Source organism: Mobula hypostoma, chromosome 3 (assembly GCF_963921235.1).
Source record: "Mobula hypostoma chromosome 3, sMobHyp1.1, whole genome shotgun sequence".
NCBI lineage: Eukaryota > Metazoa > Chordata > Chondrichthyes > Myliobatiformes > Myliobatidae > Mobula > Mobula hypostoma.
Window position 1 is genome coordinate 229048236 of NC_086099.1, and position 12462 is coordinate 229060697.

Genomic DNA, 12462 nt, shown 5'->3' on the forward strand with positions numbered 1-12462 from the left:
GGGGGTAGGGGAGACCAGGGGAGGGGGAGGGAAGGTGGGTGGGGAGGGAGGTGGTGAGGAGCTGGCAGGGGGTAGGGGAGACGAGGGGAGGGGGAAGGGAAGGTGGGTGGGGAGGGAGGTGAAGTGAGGAGCTGGCAGGAGGTAGGGGAGACCAGGGGAGGGGGAAGGGAAGGTGGGTGGGGAGGGAGGTGGTGAGGAGCTGGCAGGGGGTAGGGGAGACCAGGGGAGGGGGAAGGGAAGGTGGGTGGGGAGGGAGGTGAAGTGAGGAGCTGGCAGGGGGTAGGGGAGACCAGGGGAGGGGGAAGGGAAGGTGGGTGGGGAGGGAGGTGAAGTGAGGAGCTGGCAGGGGGTAGGGGAGACCAGGGGAGGGGGAAGGGAAGGTGGGTGGGGAGGGAGGTGAAGTGAGGAGCTGGCAGGGGGTAGGGGAGACCAGGGGAGGGGGAAGGGAAGGTGGGTGGGGAGGGAGGTGAAGTGAGGAGCTGGCAGGGGGTAGGGGAGACGAGGGGAGGGGGAAGGGAAGGTGGGTGGGGAGGGAGGTGGTGAGGAGCTAGCAGGGGGTAGGGGAGACCAGGGGAGGGGGAAGGGAAGGTGGGTGGGGAGGGAGGTGAAGTGAGGAGCTGGCAGGGGGTAGGTGGAAGAGGGAGAGGGCTGAAGAAGGACAAATCTGATACGAGGGGAGAGTGGTTGTGTTTATAATTGTAGCCCCTCAACCACCTCCTCTGGCAGCTTGTTCCACACACCATTTGAATTGCCTTTTGTGTAGACATCTCCCCTCTCACCTTAACCCAGCAACCCCTAGTATTACGGTGAAGTTGGTGTGGATGGTTATCTGATGGTTAGCAGGGATGTAGTGGGCTGAAGGGCCTGTTTCTGCACTTTGATCCCTGGTATAACGGCTGTGGGTGCCTTACTCCACCCTCTCCTCTATCAACGGAACAGTCTGAGTGAGGAACTGGGTCACGGAGCAGGTTAATCCCCTCCCACAGTCCCGCAGGTGGATGAGGATGCGGTCCAGTGATAGAATACTGTCTGTAGGCTGAACGGCCTCTCTCGGTGCCAGCCCTTTACCCCACGTGGTTGTGGAGTGAATCGTGTGCTAGTTCTGTTTTTGAGAATCTGCTGCTCACAGTCGGAGGTCCCTCAGATACCACCTCTGCGTAACATCGCTGCCGTCCTCCTGCTGCACGGCACACCCTGCAAAAACAGTTCCTTCGCTTCAGTTCCTCTCTCCTCCTGCACCGTCAATCCCCCCCCGCAAACCCAGTTCCACCTCCCCCCCCACCCGGTAACCCTAAACTGAGGGGGGTCCTGGGGGGAGGTCAGGAGTCCTACCCCCTTGACACTGACGACCCGGGTGGTGAGTGTTGTACAGAGAAAAGTACAAGACGGAAACAGGAGTTTTGGCCCATCTAATCAGTGCTGAGTCTCATTGACCCACAGCTCTGATATAGAACCATAGAACACTACAGCACAGAAAACAGGCCATTCGGCCCTTCTAGTCTGTGCCGAAACTTTACTCCGCTGCTCCCATTGACCTGCATCCAGTCCACAACCCTCCAGACCTCTCCCATCCATGTATCTATCCAATTTATTCTTAAAACTTAAGAGTGAGCCCACATTTACCACATCAGATGGCAGCTTGTTCCCCCTAAACCTTACCCCTTTCACCCTAAAGCCATGTCCTCTCGTATTTATCTCTCCCCCTCATTCTTCTACGCTCCAAGGAATAAAGTCCTAACCTGTTCAATCTTTCCCCGTTACTCAACTCCTGAAGGCCCGGCAACATCCTAGTAAATCTTCTCTGCACTCTTTCAATCTTACTGATACCCTTCCTATAGTTAGGTGACCAGAACTGTACACAATACTCCAAATTTGGCCTCACCAATGTCTTATACAACCTCCCCATAACATCCCAACTCCTATTCTCAATACTTTCTCCACACTCTTCCCATCCAAACTTCTCTTAAGCCTTGAAATCAAATGATCAGCACCTCCACTGGCAGCTCGTTCCACACTCTCACCATCCTCTGAGTGAAGGAGTTTCCCCTTCATGTTCCCTTTAATCATTCCACCTTTCACCCTTAACCCATGACCTCTAGCTGGACTCTCATCCAACCTCAGTCGGAAAAACCTGTTTGCATTTATATTTGATCCATAACCTATCTATTTTCACTTTTTTCTTCTACATTATGTATTGCGTGGAACTACTGCTGGTAAGTTAACAAATTTCATGACACATGCTGCTGATAATAAACCTGATTCTGACTCGAAACCTTCGCGATCCACCTCCTGATGAAGGGTCTCAGCCTGAAGCATCGACTGTTTACTCCTCTCCACAGATGCTGCCCGACCTGCCGAGTTCCTCCAGCATTGTGACTGTGATACAATCCATTTGCTTGCCCTTTCTATTTCTGTTTTGGATTTCCAGCATCTACAGTCCTTCGAGCCGTTTTTCTGACAGAGCTGGTGATATGGTGAGGTGCCGATCACAGGCAGGGAGACGAGGATAAACACATCGCCATGGTAGCATGATGCAGTTACAGCTCGGAGCTTCCCAGTTCAGAGTTCAATTCCGGCATCCTCTGCAAGCAAGTTTATACATTCCTTCTGCTCAACATACAGATTTCCTCCCACACTCCAGAGATACACCGGTTGATAGGTTAATTGGTTGTTGTAAATTGTCCCGTGACTAGGCTTGGCTTGCTGGGTAGCACGGCTTGTTGTTCAACGCTGAATCTCAAAATGAATCTTGGAGCTACGATGTGGTGGCCATTACAGAGACTTGGATGGCTCACAAACAGGGATGGTTACTTCAAGTGCCGAGTTTTAGATGTTTCAGAAAGGACAGGGAGGGAGGCAAAAGAGGTGGGGGCACTGTTGATCAGAGATAGTGTCACGGCTGCAGAAAAGATGGATGTCATGGAGGGATTGTCTACGGAGTTTCTGTGGGTACAGGTTAGGAACAGGAAGGGGTCAATAACTTTACTGGGTGTTTTTTATTGGCTGCCCAATAGTAACAGGGATATTGAGGAGCAGATAGGGAAACAGATCCTGGAAAGGTGTAATAATAACAACAGAGTTGTCGTGATGGGAGATTTTAATTTCCCCAATATCGATTGGCATCTCCATACAGCAAGGGGTTTAGATGGGGTGGAGTTTATTAGGTGTACTTAGGAAGGTTTCTTGACACAATATGTAGATAAGCCTACAAGAGGAGAGACTGTGCTTGATCTGGTATTGGGAAATGAACCTGATCAGGTGTCAGATCTCTCAGTGGGACAGCATTTTGGAGATAGTGATCACAATTCTATCTCCTGTACAATAGCATTGGAGAGAGATGGGAACAGACAAGTTAGAAAAGCGTTTAATTGGAGTGAGGGGAATTATGAGGCTATCAGGCAGGAACTTGGAAGCTTAAATTGGGAACAGATGTTCTCAGGGACACTTACGGAAGAAATGTGGCAAATGTTCAGGGGATATTCAGGTAGACTTATTCAGAAAGTCAGAAGGCATGGGATCCAGGGAGGTTTGGCCGGGTGGATTCAGAATTGGCTCGCCTGCAGAAGGCAGAGGGTGGTGGTGGAGGGAGTACAGTCAGATTGGAGGACTGTGACTAGTGGTGTCCCACAAGGATCTGTTCTGGGACCTCTACTTTTCGTGATTTTTATTAACGACCTGGATGTGGGGGTAGAAGGGTGGGTTGGCAAGTTCGCAGACGACAAAAAGGTTGGTGGTGTTGTGGATAGTGCAGAGGATTGTCGAAGATTGCAGAGGGACATTGATAGGATGCAGAAGTGGGCTGAGAAGTAGCAGATGGAGTTCAACCCGGAGAAGTGTGAGGTGGTACACTTTGGAAGGACAAATTCCAAGGCAGAGTACAAAGTAAATGGCAGGATACTTGGTAGTGTGGAGGAGCAGGGGGATCTGGGGGTACATGTCCACAGATCCCTGAAAGTTGCCTCACAGGTGGATAGGGTAGTTAAAGCTTATGGGGTGTTAGCTTTCATAAGTCAAGGGATAGAGTTTAAGAGTCGTGATGTAATGATGCAGCTCTATAAAACTCTGGTTAGGCCACACTGGGAGTACTGTGTCCAGTTCTGGTCTCCTCACTATAGGAAGGATGTGGAAGCATTGGAAAGGGTACAGAGGAGATTTACCAGGATGCTGCCTGGTTTGGAGAGTATGCATTATGATCAGAGATTAAGGGAGCTAGGGCTTTACTCTTTGGGGAGAAGGAGGATGAGAGGAGACATGATAGAGGTGTACAAGATACTAAGAGGAATAGATAGAGTGGACAGCCAGCACCTCTTCCCCAGGGCACCACTGCTCAATACAAGAGGACATGGCTTTAAGGTAAGGGGTGGGAAGTTCAAGGGGGATATTAGTGGAAGATATTTTACTCAGAGAGTGGTTGGTGCGTGGAATACACTGCCTGAGTCAGTGGTGGAGGCAGATACACTAGTGAAGCTTCAGAGACTAATCGACAGGTATATGGAGGAATTTAAGGTGGGGGTTATATGGGAGGCAGGGTTCAAGGGTCGGTACAACATTGTGGGCCAAAGGGCCTGTACTGTGCTGTACTATTCTATGTTCTATGATATTTGTGTGGAGTTCTGCATAGGTACGTTCCAATGGGACGGGAAGTTATGGTAGGGTACAGGAACCCTGGTGTACAAAGGCTATAGTAAATCTAGTCAAGAAGAAAACAAAAGCTTACAAAAGGTTCAGAGAGCGAGGTAATGTTAGAGATCTAGAAGATTATAAGGCTAACGGAAAGGAGCTTAAGAAAGAAATTAGGAGAGCCAGAAGGGGCCATGAGAAGGCCTTGGCGGGCAAGATTAAGGAAAACCCCAAGGCATTCTACAAGTATGTGAAGAGCAAGAGGATAAGACGTGAAAGAATAGGACCTATCAAGTGTGACAGTGGGAAAGTGTGTATGCAACTGGAGGAAATAGCAGAGGTACTTAATGAATACTTTGCTTCAGTATTCACTATGGAAAAGGATCGTGGTGATTGAGGGATGACTTGTAGCAGACTGAAAAGCTTGAGCATGTAGATATTAAGAAAGAGGAAGTGCTGGAGCTTTTGGAAAGCATCAAGTTGGATAAGTCGCCGGGACCGGATGAGATGTACCCCAGGCTACTGTGGGAGGCGAGGGAGGAGACTGCTGAGCCTCTGACGATAATCTTTGCATCATCAATAGGGATGAGAGAGGTTACGGAGGATTGGAGGGTTGCGGATGTTGTTCCCTTATTCAAGAAAGGGAGTTGAGATAGCCCAGGAAATTACAGACCAGTGAGTCTTACTTCAGTGGTTGGTAAGTTGATGGAGAAGATCCTGAGAGGCAGGATCTATGAACATTTGGAGAGGTATAATATGATTAGGAATAGTCAACATGGCTTTGTCAAGGGCAGGTCGTGCCTTACGAGCCTGATTGAATTTTTTGAGGATGTGACTAATGGGAAGGATGTGGACATTATGCAGGGTTTAGTTTAAAGGAAGGGATGTGGACATTATACAAGGTTTAGTTTAAAGGGGAGGATGTGGACATTATACAGGGTTTAGTTTAAAGGGAGAGATGTGGACATTATGCAGGCAGGGGAGTTCAGTTTAATTTGGCCACTGGATGACTGATTGAATTGGTTTGGCACAACACTGCGTGCTGTACGGCTCTACATTCTAAAGGCCTCCTTCAGAGCAGGGCAGTGGCATTGAAATGGTTACTACAACTTCCAGAACATGACAGCTCAGGAACTGGCCCCTTGGCCCATCACGTTGGTGCCAAACACAACACCAAATTAAAGGCAATGCCTTCTGCCTGTTCTTGACACAAGTACCACTTCTCTGCATGCTCACATTTCTAAAAGCTTCTCGTACACCTCGATGGTCTCTGCTTCCACCAACACCCCAGGCAGCCTATCCCAGGCACCCGTCACTCACTGTGTAAAGAGCCGGTTAGTGGCTCACAATTACAGCCTGGGGCTCTCCGCAGTTCAGAGTTCAACTCCGGCGCCCTCTCTGAAAGACCTGTGTGTTCTCTCCGTGAAATGCGTGGGGAACCTCTGGGTGCTCGCACAGTTCAAGGTTAATTGGTCATCGCAGTTGCCCTATGATAGACTGCTGTTAAAAAGGTGTGTTGCTGGGCTGGAGAGCGGAAATCTCTGAATACAGTCAATGACTTTAAACTTGCCCCTCTCATCTCCTTGAACCTCTGCCTTTTAAATCTAAAGCTACGCCTCTCGGATTTAAAAATGAACATTATGTAAAGATCAGCTGTATTTGCCAGATATATATGAAAACATCAAGTCAAATGCATTATTTCCACCTGTGAAACAGCCTGACAGGATGCATGTCGATGTCCCGACTAGATTTATAAACAGTCAACAAGGTTTGCTTGTATCACCATCCTGTAGGGAGTGTGGAGGGACGGTGACGGGTGGGGAGTGCGGAGGAACGGTGTGGGGTGGGGAGTGCGGAGGGACGGTGTGGGGTGGGGAGTGTGGAGGGACGGTGACGGGTGGGGAGTGCGGAGGAACGGTGTGGGGTGGGGAGTGCGGAGGGACGGTGTGGGGTGAGGAGTGTGGAGGGACGGTGTGGGGTGGGAGTGCGGAGGGACAGTGTGGGGTGGGGAGTGCGGAGGGACGGTGTGGGGTGGGGAGGTGTGGAGGGACTGTGTCCGGTAGGGAGTGCGGAGGGACGGTGTGGGATGGGGAGTGCGGAGGGACGGTGTGGGGTGGGGAGGTGTGGAGGGACGGTGTCCGGTAGGGAGTGCGGAGGGACGGTGTGGGATGGGGAGTGGGGAGGGACGGTGTGGGGTGGGGAGGTGTGGGGTAGGGAGTGTGGAGGGATGGTGTGGGGTGGGGAGTGCGGAGGGACGGTGTGGGGTGGGGAGTGTGGAGGGACGGTGTGGGGTGGGGAGGTGTGGGTTAGGGAGTGTGTTTGGAATGGTGTGGGGTAGGGAGTGTGGAGGGACGGTGTCCGGTAGGGAGTGTGGAGGGACGGTGTGGGGTGGGGAGTGCGGAGGGACGGTGTGGGGTGGGGAGGTGTGGGGTGGGAGTGTGTTTGGAATGGTGTGGGGTGGGAGTGTGGAGGGACGGTGTGGGGTGGGGAGTGTGGAGGGACGGTGTGGGGTGGGAGTGTGTTTGGAATGGTGTGGGGTGGGAGTGTGGAGGGACGGTGTGGGGTGGGGAGTGTGTTTGGAATGGTGTGGGGTGGGAGTGTGGAGGGACGGTGTGGGGTGGGGAGTGCGGAGGGATGGTGTGGGGTGGGGAGGTGTGGGGTAGGGAGTGCGGAGGGACGGTGTGGGGTGGGAGTGTGTTTGGAATGGTGTGGGGTGGGAGTGTGGAGGGACGGTGTGGGGTGGGAGTGTGTTTGGAATGGTGTGGGGTGGGGAGTGCGGAGGGACGGTGTGGGGTGGGAGTGTGTTTGGAATGGTGTGGGGTGGGAGTGTGGAGGGACGGTGTGGGGTGGGAGTGTGGAGGGACGGTGTGGGGTGGGAGTGTGTTTGGAATGGTGTGGGGTGGGGAGTGCGGAGGGACGGTGTGGGGTGGGAGTGTGTTTGGAATGGTGTGGGGTGGGAGTGTGGAGGGACGGTGTGGGGTGGGGAGTGTGGAGGGATGGTGTGGGGTGGGGAGTGTGGAGGGACGGTGTGGGGTGGGAGTGTGGAGGGACGGTGTGGGGTGGGGAGTGTGGAGGGATGGTGTGGGGTGGGGAGGTGTGGGGTGGGAGTGTGTTTGGAATGGTGTGGGGTGGGAGTGTGGAGGGACGGTGTGGGGTGGGAGTGTGGAGGGACGGTGTGGGGTGGGAGTGTGTTTGGAATGGTGTGGGGTGGGAGTGTGGAGGGACAGTGTGGGGTGGGAGTGTGGAGGGACGGTGTGGGGTGGGGAGTGTGGAGGGATGGTGTGGGGTGGGAGTGTGGAGGGACGGTGTGGGCTAGGGAGTGTGTTTGGAATGGTGTGGGGTGGGGAGTGCGGATGGATGGTGTGGGGTGGGGAGGTGTGGGGTGGGAGTGTGGAGGGATGGTGTGGGGTGGGGAGTGCGGAGGGATGGTGTGGGGTGGGGAGGTGTGGGGTGGGAGTGTGGAGGGATGGTGTGGGGTGGGGAGTGTGGAGGGACGGTGTGGGGTGGGAGTGTGGAGGGATGGTGTGGGGTGGGGAGTGGGGAGTGTGGAGGGATGGTGTGGGGTAGGGAGGTGTGGGGTGGGAGTGCGGAGGGACGGTGTGGGGTGGGGAGTGTGGAGGGACGGTGTGGGGTGGGGAGTGTGGAGGGATGGTGTGGGGTGGGGAGTGTGGAGGGACTGTGTGGGGTGGGGAGTGTGGAGGGATGGTGTGGGGTGGGAGTGTGTTTGGAATGGTGTGGGGTGGGGAGTGTGGAGGGACGGTGTGGGGTGGGGAGTGTGGAGGGATGGTGTGGGGTGGGAGTGTGTTTGGAATGGTGTGGGGTGGGAGTGTGTTTGGAATGGTGTGGGGTGGGGAGTGTGGAGGGACGGTGTGGGGTAGGGAGTGTGTGGGGTAGGGAGTGTGTTTGGAATGGTGTGGGGTGGGAGTGTGTTTGGAATGGTGTGGGGTGGGGAGTGTGGAGGGACGGTGTGGGGTGGGGAGGTGTGGGGTAGGGAGTGCGGAGGGACGGTGTGGGGTGGGAGTGTGTTTGGAATGGTGTGGGGTGGGAGTGTGTTTGGAATGGTGTGGGGTGGGAGTGTGGAGGGATGGTGTGGGGTGGGGAGTGCGGAGGGATGGTGTGGGGTGGGGAGGTGTGGGGTAGGGAGTGCGGAGGGACGGTGTGGGGTGGGAGTGTGTTTGGAATGGTGTGGGGTGGGAGTGTGGAGGGACGGTGTGGGGTGGGGAGTGCGGAGGGACGGTGTGGGGTGGGGAGTGCGGAGGGATGGTGTGGGGTGGGGAGGTGTGGGGTAGGGAGTGCGGAGGGACGGTGTGGGGTGGGGAGGTGTGGGGTAGGGAGTGCGGAGGGATGGTGTGGGGTGGGGAGGTGTGGGGAAGGGAGTGCGGAGGGACGGTGTGGGGTAGGGAGTGCGGAGGGACGGTGTGGGGTAGGGAGTGCGGAGGGACGTTGTGGGGTAGGGAGTGCGGAGGGACGGTGTGGGGTGGGAGTGTGTTTGGAATGGTGTGGGGTGGGGAGTGCGGAGGGACGGTGTGGGGTGGGGAGGTGTGGGGTAGGGAGTGTGGAGGGACGGTGTGGGGTGGGGAGTGTGGAGGGATGGTGTGGGGTGGGGAGTGCGGAGGGACGGTGTGGGGTGGGGAGGTGTGGAGGGATGGTGTGGGGTGGGAGTGTGGAGGGACGGTGTGGGGTGGGGAGTGTGGAGGGATGGTGTGGGGTGAGGAGTGTGGTGGGATGGTGTGGGGTAGGGAGTGTGGAGGGATGGTGTAAGGTGGGATGGTGTGGGGTAGGGAGTGTGGTGGGATGGTGTGGGGTAGGGAGTGTGGAGGGACGGTGGGGGGTGGGGAGGTGTGGGGTAGGGAGTGTGGAGGGACGGTGTGAGGTGAGGAGTGTGGTGGGATGGTGTGGGGTAGGGAGTGTGGAGGGACGGTGTGGGGTGGGGAGGTGTGGGGTAGGGAGTGTGGAGGGACGGTGTGGGGTAGGGAGTGTGGAGGGACGGTGTGGGGTGGGGAGTGTGGTGGGATGGTGTGGGGTAGGGAGTGCGGAGGGACGGTGTGGGGTGGGAGTGTGTTTGGAATGGTGTGGGGTAGGGAGTGTGGAGGGACGGTGTGGGGTGGGGAGGTGTGTGGTAGGGAGTGTGGAGGGACGGTGTGGGGTAGGGAGTGCGGAGGGACGGTGTGGGGTGGGGAGGTGTGGGGTAGGGAGTGTGGAGGGACGGTGTGGGGTAGGGAGTGCGGAGGGACGGTGTGGGGTGGGGAGGTGTGGGGTAGGGAGTGTGGAGGGACGGTGTGGGGTGAGGAGTGTGGTGGGATGGTGTGGGGTGGGGAGTGCGGAGGGACGATGTGGGGTGGGGAATGCGGAGGGATGGTGTGGGGTAGGGAGTGCGGAGGGACGTTGTGGGGTAGGGAGTGCGGCGGGACGGTGTGGGGTGGGGAGGTATGGGGTAGGGAGTGTGGAGGGACGGTGTGGGGTGGGGAGTGCGGAGGGATGGTGTGGGGTGGGGAGGTGTGGGGTGGGGAGTGCGGAGGGATGGTGTGGGGTGGGGAGTGTGGAGGGACGGTGTGGGGTAGGGAGTGCGGAGGGACGGTGTGGGGTGGGAGTGTGTTTGGAATGGTGTGGGGTAGGGAGTGTGGAGGGACGGTGTGGGGTGAGGAGTGTGGTGGGATGGTGTGGGGTAGGGAGTGGGTAGGGAGTGTGGAGGGACGGTGTGGGGTGGGGAGGTGTGGGGTAGGGAGTGTGGAGGGACGGTGTGGGGTAGGGAGTGCGGAGGGACGATGTGGGGTGGGGAGGTGTGGGGTAGGGAGTGTGGAGGGACGGTGTGGGGTGAGGAGTGTGGTGGGATGGTGTGGGGTAGGGAGTGTGGAGGGACGGTGTGGGGTAGGGAGTGCGGAGGGACGATGTGGGGTGGGGAGGTGTGGGGTAGGGAGTGTGGAGGGACGGTGTGGGGTAGGGAGTGCGGAGGGACGATGTGGGGTGGGGAGGTGTGGGGTAGGGAGTGTGGAGGGACGGTGTGGGGTGAGGAGTGTGGTGGGATGGTGTGGGGTGGGGAGTGCGGAGGGACGATGTGGGGTGGGGAATGCGGAGGGATGGTGTGGGGTAGGGAGTGCAGAGGTACGTTGGGTAGGGAGTGTGGCGGGACGGTGTGGGGCGGGGAGGTGTGGGGTAGGGAGTGTGGAGGGACGGTGTGGGGTAGGGAGTGCGGAGGGACGGTGTGGGGTGGGAGTGTGTTTGGAATGGTGTGTGGTAGGGAGTGTGGAGGGACGGTGTGGGGCGGGGAGGTGTGTGGTAGGGAGTGTGGAGGGATGGTGTGTGGTAGGGAGTGTGGAGGGACGGTGTGGGCTTGGGAGGTGTGGGGTAGGGAGTGTGGAGGGACGGTGTGGGGTGAGGAGTGTGGTGGGATGGTGTGGGGTAGGGAGTGTGGTGGGATGGTGTGGGGTAGGGAGTGTGGTGGGATGGTGTGGGGTAGGGAGTGTGGAGGGACGGTGTGGGCTGGGGAGGTGTGGGGTAGGGAGTGCGGAGGGACGGTGTGGGGTGGGGTGGTGTGGGGTAGGGAGTGTGGAGGGACGGAGTGTGGTGGGATGGTGTGGGGTAGGGAGTGTGGAGGGACGGTGTGGGCTGGGGAGGTGTGGGGTAGGGAGTGCGGAGGGACGGTGTGGGGTGGGGAGGTGTGGGGTAGGGAGTGCGGAGGGACGGAGTGTGGTGGGATGGTGTGGGGTAGGGAGTGTGGAGGGACGGTGTGGGCTGGGGAGGTGTGGGGTAGGGAGTGCGGAGGGACGGTGTGGGGTGGGGAGGTGTGGGGTAGGGAGTGCGGAGGGACGGTGTGGGGTGAGGAGTGTGGTGGGATGGTGTGGGGTAGGGAGTGTGGAGGGACGGTGTGGGGTGGGGAGGTGTGGGGTAGGGAGTGTGGAGGGACGGTGTGGGGTAGGGAGTGCGGAGGGACGGTGTGGGGTGGGAGTGTGTTTGGAATGGTGTGGGGTAGGGAGTGTGGAGGGACGGTGTGGGGTGAGGAGTGTGGTGGGATGGTGTGGGGTAGGGAGTGTGGAAGGACGGTGTGGGGTGGGGAGGTGTGGGGTAGGGAGTGTGGAGGGACGGTGTGGGGTAGGGAGTGCGGAGGGACGGTGTGGGGTGGGAGTGTGTTTGGAATGGTGTGGGGTAGGGAGTGTGGAGGGACGGTGTGGGCTGGGGAGGTGTGGGGTAGGGAGTGTGGAGGGACGGTGTGGGGTGAGGAGTGTGGTGGGATGGTGTGGGGTAGGGAGTGTGGAAGGACGGTGTGGGGTGGGGAGGTGTGGGGTAGGGAGTGTGGAGGGACGGTGTGGGGTAGGGAGTGCGGAGGGACGGTGTGGGGTGGGGAGGTGTGGGGTAGGGAGTGTGGAGGGACGGTGTGGGGTGAGGAGTGTGGTGGGATGGTGTGGGGTAGGGAGTGTGGAAGGACGGTGTGGGGTGGGGAGGTGTGGGGTAGGGAGTGTGGAGGGACGGTGTGGGGTAGGGAGTGCGGAGGGACGGTGTGGGGTGGGAGTGTGTTTGGAATGGTGTGGGGTAGGGAGTGTGGAGGGACGGTGTGGGCTGGGGAGGTGTGGGGTAGGGAGTGTGGAGGGACGGTGTGGGGTAGGGAGTGCGGAGGGACGGTGTGGGGTGGGGAGGTGTGGGGTAGGGAGTGTGGAGGGACGGTGTGGGGTGAGGAGTGTGGTGGGATGGTGTGGGGTGGGGAGTGCGGAGGGACGATGTGGGGTGGGGAATGCGGAGGGATGGTGTGGGGTAGGGAGTGCGGAGGGACGTTGTGGGGTAGGGAGTGTGGAGGGACACTGTCCGGTAGGGAGTGTGGAGAGTCAACAGTATCGAGGACATCTTCAG

General features: G+C 57.7%; 1 protein-coding gene across 2 annotated transcripts in view; it reads right to left on the reverse strand.

The window, feature by feature from the left end:
* Positions 1 to 520: 520 nt before the first annotated feature.
* Positions 521 to 12462, reverse strand: part of LOC134344604 (tonsoku-like protein) — a 163330-nt gene continuing 151388 nt past the window's right edge. For both annotated transcript variants that reach the window (XM_063044700.1, XM_063044701.1), the window contains one exon: positions 521 to 1194. In XM_063044700.1, the coding sequence (XP_062900770.1) occupies positions 1124 to 1194 (71 nt within the window). In that variant the 3' untranslated portion in view covers positions 521 to 1123. The remainder of the gene's footprint in view (positions 1195 to 12462) is intronic.